Genomic DNA, 19,082 nt, shown 5'->3' with positions numbered 1-19,082 from the left:
AGTGTAGTGATGAAGTTAGCCCACTAGATGGGGACACATTAGCACACATAAAATAGGTTAGCAAGTAGTTAACATAGGAGGGGCCAACTGTGAGTAAGTCATTGAGTTTCCCCCATTTTAGTCAGTAGGGCCTGAGAGCCCGGACAGGGCAGTTGGCAATGTAATGTTTCAGCAAGTAGCGCAGTGGTCCAAGGCCTGTGAGCCGAAGGTCACAGCAGTGAAAGAATGTAGGGCAGTTCCAATATGTGGCAGCCAACTATGTGGGCAGATGCTCTTATGTCTGGGGCAAAACGGACAGGGGAACTCCTGAAGTTAGTGAGGCTGACCATAAGGAACGCTGCGGTACCGGACGAGTCGGTACGATCTTGGGACATTCTGGAAGAAGTGAGGAAAAGCACAGGGAAAGGAAAGGATGTACTCTGTGATGAACCCTATGTTGCTTCTGTGACTGAACTGGATGTACTGAGATTGGAACCAAGTTAAATTGTTTCTTTTAAGTTGGAACTGGACTCTGTTTCTCTTTGTATGAAACCGTCAGAAGGAAATCCTCAGCATGTCATAGAGGACCCCGATGGATCCGAAAGTGGAAAGAAAGGTATGCTACAAAGGGGACATTGTGTGTATGTGGCGGGAGACCAGGTAGTGATTGAGCAATCTTTGTCAGCCACGACTACGGCCCTGACTCCCCCTACAGATACTTTAGGCATTTCATCCAAAAGCGCATACAGTCTCCCATGGTTGTAATACCTTGTTCTGGCTGATACATTGTATCTCCGTAGAGCCATCATCACCCAGATCCAGAGCACAAAACTTTACATCCTGCAATAAAGATCACAATTATCACATAACCTGAATGTAAATGTAACAAACTCATCACAAGACGATGAATGAAGATGATAAACAGCAATCAATAGCAATCAATAGATAGAAAAACGAGTCCAACCTCATAATAACATGTAGCACAAAAGAGTGTAATCTGGGAAAATAGTATATATACATAGGTTGTCAAAATTGTTGGTACCCCCCCCGTTTAATGACAGAAAAACCCACAATGGTGGGCACTTGGTCATGGTTGAAAAGCAACGTCTGACTTTTCATTAGTTCATTTTCATTGATTTTTTATTTATTATTTTTGTCAGATTCAAGTTATTTCTGTCACCATTGTGGGTTTCTCTGTCATTAAACGAGGGGTAGCAACAATTTTGACCAAGTGTGTGTATAGGAGCAGTATTATAGTAGTTATATTCTTGTACATAGGGGAAGTATTATAGTAGTTATATTCTTGTACATAGGGGCAGTATTATAGTAGTTATATTCTTGTACATAGGGGCAGTATTATAGTAGTTATATTCTTGTACATAGGGGGCAGTATTATAGTAGTTATATTCTTGTACATATGAGCAGTATTATAGTAGTTATATTCTTGTACATAGGGGGCAGTATTATAGTAGTTATATTCTTGTACATAGGGGCAGTATTATAGTAGTTATATTCTTGTACATAGGGGCAGTATTATAGTAGTTATATTCTTGTACATAGGGGCAGTATTATAGTAGTTATATTCTTGTACATAGGGGGCAGTATTATAGTAGTTATATTCTTGTACATATGAGCAGTATTATAGTAGTTATATTCTTGTACATAGGGGGCAGTATTATAGTAGTTATATTCTTGTATATAGGGGCAGTATTATAGTAGTTATATTCTTGTACATAGGGAGCTGTATTATAGTAGTTATATTCTTGCACATAGGAGCAGTATTATAGTAGTCATATTCTTGTACATAGGAGCAGTATTATAGTAGTTATATTCTTGTACATAGGGAGCTGTATTATAGTAGTTATATTCTTGTACATAGGGGCAGTATTATAGTAGTTGTATTCTTGTACATAGGAGCAGTATTATAGTAGTTATATTCTTGTACATAGGGGGCAGTATTATAGTAGTTATTTTCTTGTACATAGGAGCAGTATTATAGTAATTATATTCTTGTATATAGGGGCAGTATTATAGTAGTCATATTCTTGTACATAGGGGCAGTATTATAGTAGTTATATTCTTGTATATAGGAGCAGTATTATAGTAGTCATATTCTTGTACATAGGGGCAGTATTATAGTAGTTATATTCTTGTATATAGGAGCAGTATTATAGTAGTCATATTCTTGTACATAGGGGCAGTATTATAGTAGTTATATTCTTGTATATAGGAGCAGTATTATAGTAGTCATTTTCTTGTACATAGGAGCAGAATTATAGTAATTATATTCTTGTATATAGGGGCAGTATTATAGTAGTCATATTCTTGTATATAGGGGCAGTATTATAGTAGTTATATTCTTGTATATAGGAGCAGTATTATAGTAGTTATATTCTTGTACATAGGAGCAGTGTTATAGTAGATATATTCTTGTACATAGGGGCAGTATTATAGTAGTTATTTTCTTGTACATAGGAGCAGTATTATAGTAGTTATATTCTTGTATATAGGGGCGGTATTATAGTAGTTATATTCTTGTACATAGGAGCAGTGTTATAGTAGATATATTCTTGTACATAGGAGCAGTATTATAGTAGTTATATTCTTGTACATAGGGGGCAGTATTATAGTAGTTATATTCTTGTATATAGGAGCAGTATTATAGTAGTTATATTCTTGTACATAGGGGCAGTATTATAGTAGTTATATTCTTGTACATAGGAGCAGTATTATAGTAGTTATATTCTTGTATATAGGGGCGGTATTATAGTAGTTATATTCTTGTACATAGGAGCAGTGTTATAGTAGATATATTCTTGTACATAGGAGCAGTATTATAGTAGTTATATTCTTGTATATAGGGGCAGTATTATAGTAGTTATATTCTTGTACATAGGAGCAGTATTATAGTAGTTATATTCATGTATATAGGGGAAGTATTATAGTAGTTATATTCTTGTACATAGGGGCAGTATTATAGTAGTTATATTCTTGTGTACCGAGGACAGTATTGAATTTGTTTTATTACTCTTTAGTCATGTTACTCATGTCAATAATGAGCAATTGAGAATTCAGTGTAATACCAACAATCTGTATAGCAAAAGTTGTTGACTAATATAATTTTTTAACAACATTAAAATCATTTCTATCATCATCATGAGTGTAAAGATTGGATGTATATGACAATGGTACTTATGTCCGCATACAATTTAGTTTGTATAAGTGAATAGTTCTTTAAACGTACATAGATCAATATATACCGTACATACATATATATATTTAATGGTTATTTATGGACACAAATCTTCCTGTTTACTTATTTGGTTTTGTGCTTGTAGTGGTGGCACAATCTCCTAATAACATTAAATCCTAGAATGGTAGAGTTGGAAGGGACCTCCTGGGCCATCTGGTCCAACCCCCTGCTCAATGCAGGATTGACTAAACCATCCCAGACAGATGTCTGTCCAGCCTCTGTTTGAAGACTTCCATTGAAGGAGAACTCACCACATCTCGTGGCCGCCTGTTCCACTTATTGATCACCCTCAATGTCAAGTTTTTTTTAATATCTAATCTGTATCTTCTTCCTTTCAGTTTCGTTCCATTGCTTTTGTGTTTCCTTGTGCAAATGAGAATAATAATTATCCCTCTACACTGTGACAGCCCCTCAGATATTTGTAGACAGCTATTAAGTCTCCTCTTAGCCTTCTTTTTTGCAGCTAAACTTTGCCAGATCCTTTAAATATTTCTTGAAGGACATACTTTGCAGTCACCATCTTCATCACTCTTCCCTGAACGTGCTCCAGTTTTTCAATGTCCTTTTTATAATGTGGTGTCCAGAACTGGACCCAGTATTCCAAATGAGGAGTGACCAAGGAGGAGTAGAGGGGGATAATTACTTCACGTAATCTTGACTCTAGGCTTGTCTTAATACATCCCAGAATTGCATTTGACTTTTTTGCTGCTGCATCACACTATTGACTCTTGTGCAGTCTGTGATCTATTAGTATACCCAAGTTTTTTCACACATGCTATTGCTTAGTTCTATTCCTCCCATTCTGTAGGTGTAATTTTCGTTTTCTTGCCTAGATGTAAGATCTTGCATTTCTCCCTGTTAAATACCATTCTATTAGATGCAGCCCAATGTTCAAGCTTCTCTAGATCCTTCTGGATCCTTTCTCTGTGTTAGCTGTCCCTCCTAGCTTTGCATAGTCTGAAAATTTGATCAGTTTACTTTCAATGAGCCAGTTATGAATTCACCTACCGTAGCCTTGTCAATCCCACACTTGGTCATTTTTTACAATAAGGATAGTGTGAGACACTTTATCAAATGCTGACTGGCCCTTAATTTCTTGCCTCGATCTTTCATTTTTTGAAGATAGGGATAACATTTGCCTTTCTCCAATCTTCTGGGACTTCTCATGTTTTCCAGGATTTTTCTAAGATTCTGTCTAGTGGCTCTGTAATTTCCTCTAACTCTTTCCGTACCCTAGGATGTAATTCATCTGGACCAGGAGATGTAAATTCATGTAAATTAGCTCAGTGTTCCCACACCATCTCTCTGTTTATGGATAGTGTGGATTCTTTTATTTCTTTGATGTCAGCATGAAGATCAGTTGATGTTACAATTGTTTTCTTAGAGAACACAGATGCAAAATAGGAATGTAAAAGTTCAGCCTTCTCATCATCATTTTTGACCACTTCACCCTTTTCATCCTGTATAAATCCTATTGCATCTTTGACTTTTCTTTTGATTTTGACATACCCCCCAAAATCTTTTTTTATTGCTTTTGGTCTCCCTTGCAAGCCTTTTTTTCATTACCGGCTTTAGCTCTTCTAACTCTTGCCCTGCATTCCCTGCAGACATTATATTCTTCTTTACTTATGTTCCCTCTTTCCATTTGATATACATTTCTTTTTTTCCTTTTAGAAAGTGATTATGTTCTGTTCATCATCCACAGAACTGCACAGAACTTATAGTTTAAGTCTGACCAGTGGATCAGCACAGGAGGAGATATCTAATATATAAAGCTCAAGTGTATGTATGGAGGAGTATGTATGTATGTGTGTGTATGTCCGGGATAGGCATCTGCACCGTTGCAGCTACAGCCACAAAATTTGGCACAGTCACACGTCTGGACCCCGAGAGTGTCCTAGGCTATGTTGTGAGGTGAAATTTTAACCCCGCGTGTTCCAATTCACCAAACAATTTTGCCCCTATCTACATAATGGGGGAAAAGTGTGTGCGTATCAAGCCCCGCCCCTCAATATGATGTCACAATGGTTGCCATGGCGACGCTGATGTCATCATAGGTTGCAAGCCCCGCCACTCATTATGATGTCATAATGGTTGACTATGGGATGGAGGATATGTATGATGGGTATATGGGCATGGGACTATGGGATGGAGGAAATGTATGATGGGTATATGGCCAAGGGACTATGGGATGGAGGATATGTATGATGGGTATATGGGCACGGGACTATGGGATGGAGGATATGTATGATGGGTATATGGCCAAGGGACTATGGGATGGCGGATATGTATGATGGGTATATGGGCACTGGACTATGGTATGGAGGATGTGTATGATGGGTATATGGGCACGGGACTATGGTATGGAGGATATGTATGATGGGTATATGGGCACGGGACTATGGGATGGAGGATATGTATGATGGGTATATGGGCACGGGACTATGGGATGGAGGAAATGTATGATGGGTATATGGGCACGGGACTATGGGATGGAGGAAATGTATGATGGGTATATGGGCACGGGACTATGGGATGGAGGAAATGTATGATGGGTATATGGGCACGGGACTATGGGATGGAGGAAATGTATGATGGGTATATGGGCACGGGACTATGGGATGGAGAATATGTATGATGGGTATATGGCCAAGGGACTATGGGATGGCAGATATGTATGATGGGTATATGGCCAAGGGACTATGGGATGGAGGATGTATGATGATGGGTATATGGGCACGGGACTATGGGATGGAGGATATGTATGATGGGTATATGGGCACTGGACTATGGGATGGAGGATATGTATGATGGGTATATGGGCACGGGACTATGGTATGGAGGATACATATGATGGGTATATGGGCACGGGACTATGGGATGGAGGATATGTATGATGGGTATATGGGCACGGGACTATGGGATGGAGGATATGTATGATGGGTATATGGGACTATGGGATGGAGGATATGTATGATAGGTATATGGGCACGGGACTATGGGATGGAGGATATGTATGATGGGTATATGGGACTATGGGATGGAGGATATGTATGATGGGTATATGGCCAAGGGACTATGGGATGGAGGATGTATGATGATGGGTATATGGGCACGGGACTATGGGATGGAGGATGTATGATGATGGGTATATGGGCACGGGACTATGGTATGGAGGATATGTATGATGGGTATATGGGCACTGGACTATGGGATGGAGGATATGTATGATGGGTATATGGGCACGGGACTATGGTATGGAGGATATGTATGATGGGTATATGGGCACGGGACTATGGGATGGAGGATATGTATGATGGGTATATGGGACTATGGGATGGAGGATATGTATGATGGGTATATGGGACTATGGGATGGAGGATATGTATGATGGGTATATGGGCACGGGCCTATGGGATGGAGGATAATTATAATTTGCTATAACTAACCACAGTTAGTTACTATGCCCGGGCAGCGCCAGGCTCTTCATCTAGTTTAGTAATAAGACTTGATATTTTGGGATATTATGCAGTGTATACACTATGTTATGTGTTATCTCTGTGCTTCCGTTACTTACTCCGTCCGGCTTGAAATCACATTGCGATAAATCCGCATCCTCAGACCTCAGGCACACCGTCTCTTTAATGATGAAGTATCTGCCATCCGGGATTTTACCGTCCTATTAAATAGGGAAGGAAAAATACTTATTTTAAGCGATGGAAACTTGTGATAGTTACTATTGTCCCTGAGGTTTCTCACAATTTTTTTTTTACACTCTACAATAAAACATTCTCTATTGTAAATTCCACTTTTTCCCTTCTCAGCAGTGAATCACACTTATATGTAAATAGAGCTTCATATGCAAATATCTAATTTACATAGCAAGCTTAAGTTCCCTTAATCAGTGCTTTACCTCTGGTGGAGCAATGTGGATCTGGTCCAGGGATTTGTATAAGTATGTGACCCCCTCCTTCTGGTTGTAGAGGTCGGTGATGTCTCCTATAGATCTTCCATCGTTGATCCTCGGCTCTGAAGTGACAGAGAGACAGCCGTGTAATGTGACAGCAGAGACCAGCAGCAGAGACAGCCTCCAGCTCCTCATCATGGCCTCTGTCAGGGGTAATGTCCACTCCCCGCTCAGCTGCTTTCTTTTATTCAACCTCAAGTTCCTCATATTCCTGGGCGATGGTGAAATTCTTACATCCGCACTGCTCACGAGGAACTGAGACTGATGAGAAATGACTGAATACAACCAAGATCTCCCTGGTACAAGATACATCATCTCATTATCATCAGAGGGCAGGGTCAGCAGAGTCATCTCATCATCAGAAGGTGAAGTCAGCAGATACATCTCATTATCATAAGAGGGCAGGGTCAGCAGTAATCTCATTATCATCAGAGGGCAGGGTCAGCAGAGTCATCTCATCATCAGAAGGTGAAGTCAGCAGATACATCTCATTATCATAAGAGGGCAGGGTCAGCAGTAATCTCATTATCATTAGAGGGCAGGGTCAGCAGAGTCATCTCATTATCATAAGAGTGCGGGGTCAGCAGAGTCATCTCATTATCGTAAGAGCGCGGGGTCAGCAGTCATCTCATTATCATTAGAGGGTGGGGCCAGCAGAGTCTTCTCATTATCATCAGAGAGTGGGGTCAGCTGAGTGATCTCATCATTAGACTGCAGGGTCAGCAGAGTCATCTCATTATCATTAGAGGGTGGGGTCAGCTGCGTCATCTCATCATTAGAGGGCGGGGTCAGCAGAGTCATCTCATCATTAGTGGGCGGGGTCAGCAGAGTCATCTCATTATCATTATCAGGGTGTTCTTGCCTTTCATTACAGCATATTTTGCACATTGGTCGGCTGCTGGTTCTGCAGGTTCGTTTTCCCATACAGATTATTTTTGTAACTATATTTCACTAGCTGAAGAGCCCGGCGCTGCCCGGGCATAGTAACTAACTGTGGTTAGTTATAGCAAATTATAATTATCTTCCATCCCATAGTCCCGTGCCCATATACCCATCACACATCCTCCATCCCATAGTCCAGTGCTCATATACCCATCACACATCCTTCATCCCATAGTCAACCATTATGTCATCATAATGAGCGGCGGGGCTTGCAACCTATGATGACATCAGCGTCGCCATGGCAACCATTATGATATAATGAAGGGCGGGGCATGATACGCACACACTTTTTCCCCATTATGTAGATAATGGCAAAATTGTTTGGTGAATTTTAACACGCGGGGTTAAAATTTCGCCTCACAACATAGCCTAGGACGCTCTCGGGGTCCAGACGTGTGACTGTGCTAAATTTTGTGGCTGTAGCTGTGATGGTGCGGATGCCAATCCCGGACATACACACACTTGAGCTTTATATATTAGATTGTCCCATCCGATCCTGTGATCACTGGGCCATGAAGATGCAGCCATCGGCAGCCATTATTGATGCTATGGATGGTCTTCTGTAGACACCCAGTCACCCATTCTCATTCTTCCCATGTCTGTCACTCTTGTGTGTTTGTTCTTTGACATTTATGTCCTATTTCACAAGGAAACACTTATGTGCTGGGCTAGGAATGGCCATATTGACGATCAAAATTACATCTCCTCGGGTGAGGACCTGCTGACACCAGCAAATGCTTCACCTGGATTTGTGTCCTCATATGCACATTCAGCTGCCAGCCAATCAGAGGCCAACAGCTGATGTCATCGTGCACGTGACTGGGGGGCACATGGCAGTGACATCATACACTCCTGTCACTTGGACACTAAAGTCAGCTGCTGGCTTCAGAAGAGGATGCTGCACAGAAAGGGAGCGTATCGGATGTCTCCTTCGTCAGGGGGATGGTGACGGAGACATCCAAAACGCGCGTCGGGGCGCATTGTAACGGCACACTGCTTCCCTCACTTGCCCTGGGTCTGCAGGTATAGAGCATTTTTCTGCTATCATTATCTTCACCACACTCTGGCCTGGGCGTATTGACACATATGCGACTCTCACATCACTGGTCTCTCCTCATGTGATATAGGTTATATATTCTCTATTTCCATTTTTATTTATTTAACTTATATGCACATCACAATATTTGTGTATCACATGTGATTTTCTCATTGTTGGACTCCTATCAATTGAAAAGGCTCATATTTTTTTTTATTTTTCATACAATTTATTTGCACACCTTTTTTATGGCATTTTTTACACATCATTATTTCATTTTGCACTTTTTTGCATTTTGTGCACACATGGTAAATATCTGCACTTTTTGTGTGTTTTTTGCAATTTTTGCACAGTTGCTCAACATATAATTGTGTGTGTTTTTTTACACACTTTATATTAATTTTACCACAGGTTTGTGTAATTTCTAATTTTGTTTCATAACAACCAACATTCATTTTCTATACCGTCTCTGCACTTTTTTGCAGTTTTTGTGTTTCATTGCTGCTATAACCTTGGCCCCTATATATTATCTTTACCTGCATCAGGCTTGTGAGGTATAATTATTATCCTGGTACACTTGTGGATCCATAACTTATATTTGTAAGATCTTACAATTCTTTTTTATTAAAGCGGTTGAATTGCCTTATGCACTAATATTGCATTATTAACATATGTATATATCTTTTATGTTGCTGTGCCAAATTGTACAATAAAGACTATTTTTATAAAGCTATTTTATTCTCACTTCTTTTATTGCACATATAATCCTTACCAGGTATATCACTCACCATCTTCAGTTGGTTTTTTCCACATGTCACCAGATGGTCTGCCATCCACCTTCTTGGGAATAGGGCACATTGGTTATATTATTATTCATCATTTTATGAATTTTATTTTGTGCTTCCCTTCCTAACTATATATTACTATGGGCTGTGCATTATTCTACATATATTACAATGGGCTGTGCATTATTCTACATGGATGACTATGGGCTGTGCATTATACTACATGGATGACTATGGTCTGTGCATTATACGACATGGATGACTATGGGCTGTGCATTATACGACATGGATGACTATGGTCTGTGCTTTATACGACATGGGTGACTATGGGCTGTGCAATACAAAACATGGATGACTATGGGCTGTGCATTATACTACATGGATGACTATGGGCTGTGCATTATACTACATGGGTGACTATGGGCTGTGCATTATACTATATGGATGACTATGGTCTGTGCATTATACTACATGGATGACTATGGTCTGTGCATTATACTACATGGATGACTATGGTCTGTGCATTATACGACATGGATGACTATGGGCTATGCATTACAAAACATGGATGACTATGGCCTGTGCATTATACCACACGGATGACTATGGGTTGTGCATTACACGACATGGATGACTATGGGCTGTGCATTATATTACAAGGATGACTATGGGCTGTGCATTATACGACATGGATGACTATGGTCTGTGCATTATACTACATGGATGACTATGGGCTGTGTATTATGCGACATGGATGACTATGGGCTGTGCATTATATTACAAGGATGACTATGGGCTGTGCATTATACGACATGGATGACTATGGTCTGTGCATTATACTACATGGATGACTATAGGCTGAGCATTATACGACATGGATTACTATGGTCTGTGCATTATACTACATGGATGACTATGGGCTGTGCATTATACGACATGGATGACTATGGTCTGTGCGTTATACTACATGGATGACTATGGGCTGTGTATTATACGACATGGATGACTATGGGCTGTGCATTATACTACACGGATGTCTATGGGCTGTACATTATACTACATGGATGACTATGGGCTGTGCATTATACCACATGGATGACTATGGGCTGTGCATTATACAACACGGAAGACTATGGGCTGTGCATTATACTACATGGATGACTATGATCTGTGCATTATATGACATGGATGTCTATGGCTGTGCATTATACTACATGAATGACTATGGGCTGTGCATTATACTGCATGGATGACTATGGGCTGTGCATTATACCGCATGGTTGACTATGGTCTGTGCATTATACGACATGGATGTCTATGGGCTGTGCATTATACTACATGGGTGACTATGGGCTGTGCATTATACTATATGGATGACTATGGTCTGTGCATTATACTACATGGATGACTATGGTCTGTGCATTATACTACATGGATGACTATGGTCTGTGCATTATACGACATGGATGACTATGGGCTATGCATTACAAAACATGGATGACTATGGCCTGTGCATTATACCACACGGATGACTATGGGTTGTGCATTACACGACATGGATGACTATGGTCTGTGCATTATACTACATGGATGACTATGGGCTGTGCATTATACTACATGGATGACTATGGGCTGTGTATTATACGACATGGATGACTATGGTCTGTGCATTATACTACATGGATGACTATGGGCTGTGCATTATACGACATGGATGACTATGGTCTTTGCATTATACTACACGGATGACTTTGTGCTGTGCATTATACGACATGGATGACTATGGTCTATGCATTATACTACATGGATGACTATGGGCTGTGCATTATGCGACATGGATGACTATGGTCTGTGCATTATACTACATGGATGACTATGGGCTGTGTATTATGCGACATGGATGACTATGGGCTGTGCATTATACTACATGGATGACTATGGGCTGTGCATTATACTACATGGGTGACTATGGTCTGTGCGTTATACTACATGGATGACTATGGGCTGTGTATTATACGACATGGATGACTATGGGCTGTGCATTATACTACACGGATGTCTATGGGCTGTACATTATACTACATGGATGACTATGGGCTGTGCATTATACCACATGGATGACTATGGGCTGTGCATTATACAACACGGAAGACTATGGGCTGTGCATTATACTACATGGATGACTATGGGCTGTGCATTATACGACATGGATGACTATGGTCTGTGCATTACAAAACATGGATGACTATGGCCTTTGCATTATACCACACGGATGACTATGGGTTGTGCATTACACGACATGGATGACTATGGTCTGTGCATTATACTACATGGATGACTATGGGCTGTGCATTATACTACATGGATGACTATGGGCTGTGTATTATACGACATGGATGACTATGGTCTGTGCATTATACTACATGGATGACTATGGGCTGTGCATTATACGACATGGATGACTATGGTCTGTGCATTATACTACATGGATGACTATGGGCTGTGTATTATGCGACATGGATGACTATGGGCTGTGCATTATATTACAAGGATGACTATGGGCTGTGCATTATACGACATGGATGACTATGGTCTGTGCATTATACTACATGGATGACTATAGGCTGAGCATTATACGACATGGATGACTATGGTCTGTGCATTATACTACATGGATGACTATGGGCTGTGCATTATACGACATGGATGACTATGGTCTGTGCGTTATACTACATGGATGACTATGGGCTGTGTATTATACGACATGGATGACTATGGGCTGTGCATTATACTACACGGATGTCTATGGGCTGTACATTATACTACATGGATGACTATGGGCTGTGCATTATACCACATGGATGACTATGGGCTGTGCATTATACAACACGGAAGACTATGGGCTGTGCATTATACTACATGGATGACTATGGTCTGTGCATTATATGACATGGATGTCTATGGGCTGTGCATTATACTACATGAATGACTATGGGCTGTGCATTATACTACATGGATGACTATGGGCTGTGCATTATACCGCACGGTTGACTATGGTCTGTGCATTATACGACATGGATGTCTATGGGCTGTGCATTATACTACATGGATTACTATGGTCTGTGCATTATACGACATGGATGTCTATGGGCTGTGCATTATACTACATGGATTACTATGGTCTGTGCATTATACTACATGGATGACTATGGGCTGAGCATTATACGACATGGATTACTATGGTCTGTGCATTATACTACATGGATGACTATGGGCTGTGCATTATACGACATGGATGACTATGGTCTGTGCGTTATACTACATGGATGACTATGGGCTGTGTATTATACGACATGGATGACTATGGGCTGTGCATTATACTACACGGATGTCTATGGGCTGTACATTATACTACATGGATGACTATGGGCTGTGCATTATACCACATGGATGACTATGGGCTGTGCATTATACAACACGGAAGACTATGGGCTGTGCATTATACTACATGGATGACTATGGTCTGTGCATTATATGACATGGATGTCTATGGCTGTGCATTATACTACATGAATGACTATGGGCTGTGCATTATACTGCATGGATGACTATGGGCTGTGCATTATACCGCATGGTTGACTATGGTCTGTGCATTATACGACATGGATGTCTATGGGCTGTGCATTATACTACATGGGTGACTATGGGCTGTGCATTATACTATATGGATGACTATGGTCTGTGCATTATACTACATGGATGACTATGGTCTGTGCATTATACTACATGGATGACTATGGTCTGTGCATTATACGACATGGATGACTATGGGCTATGCATTACAAAACATGGATGACTATGGCCTGTGCATTATACCACACGGATGACTATGGGTTGTGCATTACACGACATGGATGACTATGGGCTGTGCATTATACCACATGGATGACTATGGGCTGTGCATTATACAACACGGAAGACTATGGGCTGTGCATTATACTACATGGATGACTATGGTCTGTGCATTATATGACATGGATGTCTATGGGCTGTGCATTATACTACATGAATGACTATGGGCTGTGCATTATACTACATGGATGACTATGGGCTGTGCATTATACCGCATGGTTGACTATGGTCTGTGCATTATACGACATGGATGTCTATGGGCTGTGCATTATACTACATGAATGACTATGGGCTGTGCATTATACTACATGGATGACTATAGGCTGAGCATTATACGACATGGATGACTATGGTCTGTGCATTATACTACATGGATGACTATGGTCTGTGCATTATACTTTATGGATGACTATGGGTTGTGCATTATACTACATGGATGACTATGGACTGTGCATTATACTACATGGATGACTACGGTCTGTGCATTATACTACATGGATGACTATGGTCTGTGCATTATACTACATGGACAACTATGGGCTGTGCATCATACTACATGGACGACTATGGGCTGTGCATTATACTACATGAATGACTATGGTCTGTGCAATATACTACATGGATGACTACGGTCTGTGCATTATACTACTTGGATGACTATGGGCTGTGCATTATACTACATGAATGACTATGGTCTGTGCAATATACTACATGGATGACTACGGTCTGTGCATTATACTACTTGGATGACTATGGGCTGTGCATTATACTACATGGACGACTATGGGCTGTGTATTATACTACATGAATGACTATGGGCTGTGTATTATACTACATGAATGACTATGGGCTGTGCATTATACTACATGAATGACTATGGGCTGTGTATTCTACTACAGGAGTTTTATTATACTACATGGATGACTATGGACTGTGCATTATACTACATGGATGACTACGGTCTGTGCATTATACTACATGGACAACTATGGGCTGTGTATTATACTACATGAATGACTATGGGCTGTGCATTATACTACATGAATGACTATGGTCTGTGCATTATACTACATGAATGACTATGGGCTGTGTATTCTACTACAGGAGTTTTATTTTTGAAAAAATTCTGTGGAAGCATGGTTGAAAAGCAATGTCTGACTTTCATTTCTTCATGTTCATAGATTTTGTACATATTATTACTTTTGTCAGGCTCAATTTATTTCTGTGACCATTGTTGATTTTTCTGTCATTACATGAGGGGCACCAACAATTTTGACCACATGTGTATATAGTAAATGTTAGTGCTGATTGATAGGAAATATATCCCACATAGGGAATTCATTGTCACTATTATTTCACAACAGGATAAGTGCAAAGAATATCAGAATACTCAAAATAATGTTTCCATCCTCCCGAACCAGGGGAGATGACATACAGATATATACTATACAGGGGGAGATGACATACAGGTATATACTATATACAGGGGGAGATGACACACAGGTATATACTATATATAGGAGGAGATGACATACAGGTATATACTATATGCAGGGGAGATGACATATAGGTATATACTATACAGGTCGAGATGACATACAGGTATATACTACATACAGGGGAGATGGCATACAGGTATATACTATACAGGGGGAGATGACATACAGGTATATACTATATACAGGGGAGATGACATACAGATATATATTGTATACAGGGGGAGATGACATACAAGTATATCCTATATACAGGAGGTGATGACATACAGGTATATACTATATGCAGGGGAGATGACATACAGGTATATACTATACAGGTCGAGATGACATACAGGTATATACTACATACAGGGGAGATGGCATACAGGTATATACTATACAGTGGGAGATGACATACAGGTATATACTACATACAGGGGGAGATGACATACAGGTATATACTATATACAGGGAGATGACATACAGGTATATACTATATACAGGGGAGATGACATACAGCTATATACTATATACAGGAGGAGATGACATACAGGTATATACTATATACAGGGGGAGATGACATACAGGTATATGCACTATTTACAGGGGAGATGACACACATGTATATATGGTACTATATACAGAAGGAGATGACAAACAGGTATATACTATATAAAGGGGAGATGATATACAGGTATATACTATATATATGGGAGATGACATACAGGTATATGCTATATACAGGGGAGATGACATACAGGTATCTACTATGTACAGGGGAGATGACATACAGGTATATACTATATACATGAGAGATGACATACAGGTATATACTATATACAGGAGATGACACACAAGTACATACTATATATGTAAGAGAATGGTCAGCTATAATATTCTGAGCTGCCATGATGAACCAGGCAGCGATCTTGTGAAAGTTAGTAATCAACAGATTCAACTTTTAGAATAGAGTCAATAAGATGTACTTTGGAAAAGTAAATGGAAGAAGTAAAATGAGATCATGTCTGCTGGCAAACATAGCAGACATGCATAAAGGAAAATTGGATCAATAGTGGAATAGGGTTAACAAATATATGGTCAATGTGTGTATACATGATAGTGTTGGTAGAGAACAAACTCATTAAAATGTCAAATGCATGAATTTATGGATTTAGCCTAAGAGCAGTAATAAGATTAATAACAGTAGCTAGAGAGAATATTGAATTCTATGAGTTTTAGTGTTGTTCGGGGAAACGTTAATTAATGTTATATCATATTATGTCAGTATATTCTTTGTTCTAAAATACATGTTTCTGTAGATTATCAAGTAAACGCCCTCTGCGGCAAAATGCAGCGTTTTTTGTTCGCATTATGTATAAGAAGCCCCTGTTACTGTTGCTCGTGGCCATTCCACCGCCATTATGCAACTGTGCCACACCATGGCCAGGGCTAGAGCCTTTTCAGCGAATCTTTGCCCGCCTGAATCCCTGTTTGGTGCCCGCATGCTTCATCTCAACTGACTATCTGTACCTGTTCTGCCGTATATCTAATATATAAAGCTCAAGTGTATGTATGTATGTGTGTAAGTATGTATGTGTGTATGTCCGGGATTGGCATCCGCACCGTCGCAGCTACAGCCACAAAATTTGGCACAGTCTCACGTCTGGACCCCGAGAGCATCCTAGGCTATGTTGTGAGGCAAAATTTTAACCCCGCATGTTCCAATTCACCAAACAATTTTGCCCCATCTACATAATGGGGAAAAAGTGTGTGCGTATCAAGCCCCGCCCCTCATTATGATGTCATAATGGTTGCCATGGCGACGCTGATGTCATCATAGGTTGCAAGCCCCGCTGCTCATTATGATGACATAATGGTTGACTATGGGATGGAGGATATGTGATGGGTATATGGGCACTGGACTATGGGATGGAGGATATGTATGACGGGTATATGGGCACGGGACTATGGGATGGAGAATGTGTGATGAGTATATGGGCACTGGACTATGGGATGGAGGATATGTATGATGGGTATATGGGCACGGGACTATGGGATGGAGGATATGTATGATGGGTATATGGGCACGGGACTATGGGATGGAGGATATGTATGATGGGTATATGGGCACGGGACTATGAGATGGAGGATGTGTGATGGGTATATAGGCAAGGGACTATGGGATGGAGGATGTGTGATGGGTATATGGGCACTCGACTTTGGGATGGAGGATATGTATGACGGGTATATGGGCACAGGACTATGGGATGGAGGATATGTATGATGGGTATATGGGCATGGGACTATGAGATGGAGGATGTGTGATGGGTATATAGGCAAGGGACTATGGGATGGAGGATGTGTGATGGGTATATGGGCACTCGACTTTGGGATGGAGGATATGTATGACGGGTATATGGGCACGGGCCTATGGGATCGTGGATATGTATGATGGGTATATGGGCACGGGACTATGGGATGGAGGATAATTATAACTTGCTATAACTAACCACAGTTAGTTACTATGCCTGGGCAGCGCCGGGCTATTCAGCTAGTTTCCTAATAAACTTCGACCTCAGCTTGATAAGAGGATTGTCTACATCTTTTTCCAGCTCTTCCAGCTCTCAATAAGGACTTTTTCTTACACTATACAGGAGAGATAACACACAGGTATATACAGTACTATATACAGGAGGAGATGACATACAGGTATATACTATATACAGGAAGAGATGACATACAGGTATATACTATATACAGGGGATATGACATACAGGTATATACTATATACAGGAGGAGATGACACACGTATATACTATATACAGGAGGAGATGACGTACAGATATATACTATATACAGGGGAAATGACATACAGGTATATACTATATACAGGGGAGATGACATACAGGTATATACTATATACAGGGGAGATGACATACATGTATATACTATATACAGGAGGAGATGACATACAGGTATATACTATATACAGGAGGAGATGACGGACAGGTATATACTATATACAAGAGGAGATGACATACAGGTATATACTATATACAGGAGGAGATGACATACAGATATATACTATATACAGGGGAGATGGCATACAGATATATACTATATACAGGGGAGATGACATACATGTATATTCTATATCCAGGGGGAGATGACATATAGTATATACAGGTATATTATATACAGGAGGAGATGACATGACATACAGGTATATACTATATACAAGGGAGATGACATACAGGTATATACTATATACAGGGGAGATGATATTCATGTATATACAGGAGGAGATGACATACAGGTATATACTATATACAGGAGGAGATGACATACATGTATATAGTATATACAGGGGAGATGACATACACGTATATACTATATTCAAGAGGAGAGGATATACAGGTATATACTATATACAGGGGAGATGACATACATGTATATACTATATACAGGAGGAGATGACATACAGGTATATACTATATACAGGGGAGATGACATACATATATATACTATATACAGGAGGAGATGACATACAGGTATATACTATATACAGGAGGAGATGACACACAGGTATATACTATATACAGGAGGAGATGACGGACAGGTATATACTATATACAAGAGGAGATGACATACAGGTATATACTATATACAGGGGAGATGACATACAGATATATACTATATACAGGGGAGATGACATACAGGTATATACTAT

The 19,082-nt window shown here is 40.1% G+C and overlaps 2 protein-coding genes across 3 annotated transcripts in view; one reads left to right on the top strand and one right to left on the bottom strand.

Annotated features, from left to right (window-relative positions):
* Positions 1 to 19,082, top strand: part of LOC141054013 (uncharacterized) — a 172,548-nt gene that overhangs the window by 99,394 nt on the left and 54,072 nt on the right. The gene's annotated exons all lie outside the window — the stretch shown is intronic.
* The window catches only part of LOC141054012 (cathelicidin-5-like), a 32,447-nt gene that overhangs the window by 2,333 nt on the left and 11,032 nt on the right, over positions 1 to 19,082 (bottom strand). Inside the window, exons 1-3 of one of the 2 annotated variants that reach the window (XM_073551153.1) lie at positions 7,146 to 7,637; positions 6,810 to 6,911; positions 748 to 819 (exon numbers count right to left, since the gene is read on the bottom strand). In XM_073551153.1, coding sequence (XP_073407254.1) covers positions 748 to 819; positions 6,810 to 6,911; positions 7,146 to 7,628 — 657 coding nt within the window. In that variant the 5' untranslated portion in view covers positions 7,629 to 7,637. Of the gene's footprint in view, positions 1 to 747; positions 820 to 6,809; positions 6,912 to 7,145; positions 7,638 to 19,082 lie in introns of those variants that run through there. The other variant, XM_073551154.1, reaches the window with a different exon arrangement.

Source organism: Dendrobates tinctorius, unplaced genomic scaffold, assembly GCF_039654945.1.
Source record: "Dendrobates tinctorius isolate UK_male_01 unplaced genomic scaffold, ASM3965494v1 ptg000173l, whole genome shotgun sequence".
Taxonomy (NCBI): Eukaryota; Metazoa; Chordata; class Amphibia; order Anura; family Dendrobatidae; genus Dendrobates; species Dendrobates tinctorius.
The sequence above is the reverse complement of the archived record's forward strand: the minus strand, read 5'-3'. Positions and strand labels throughout refer to the sequence as shown.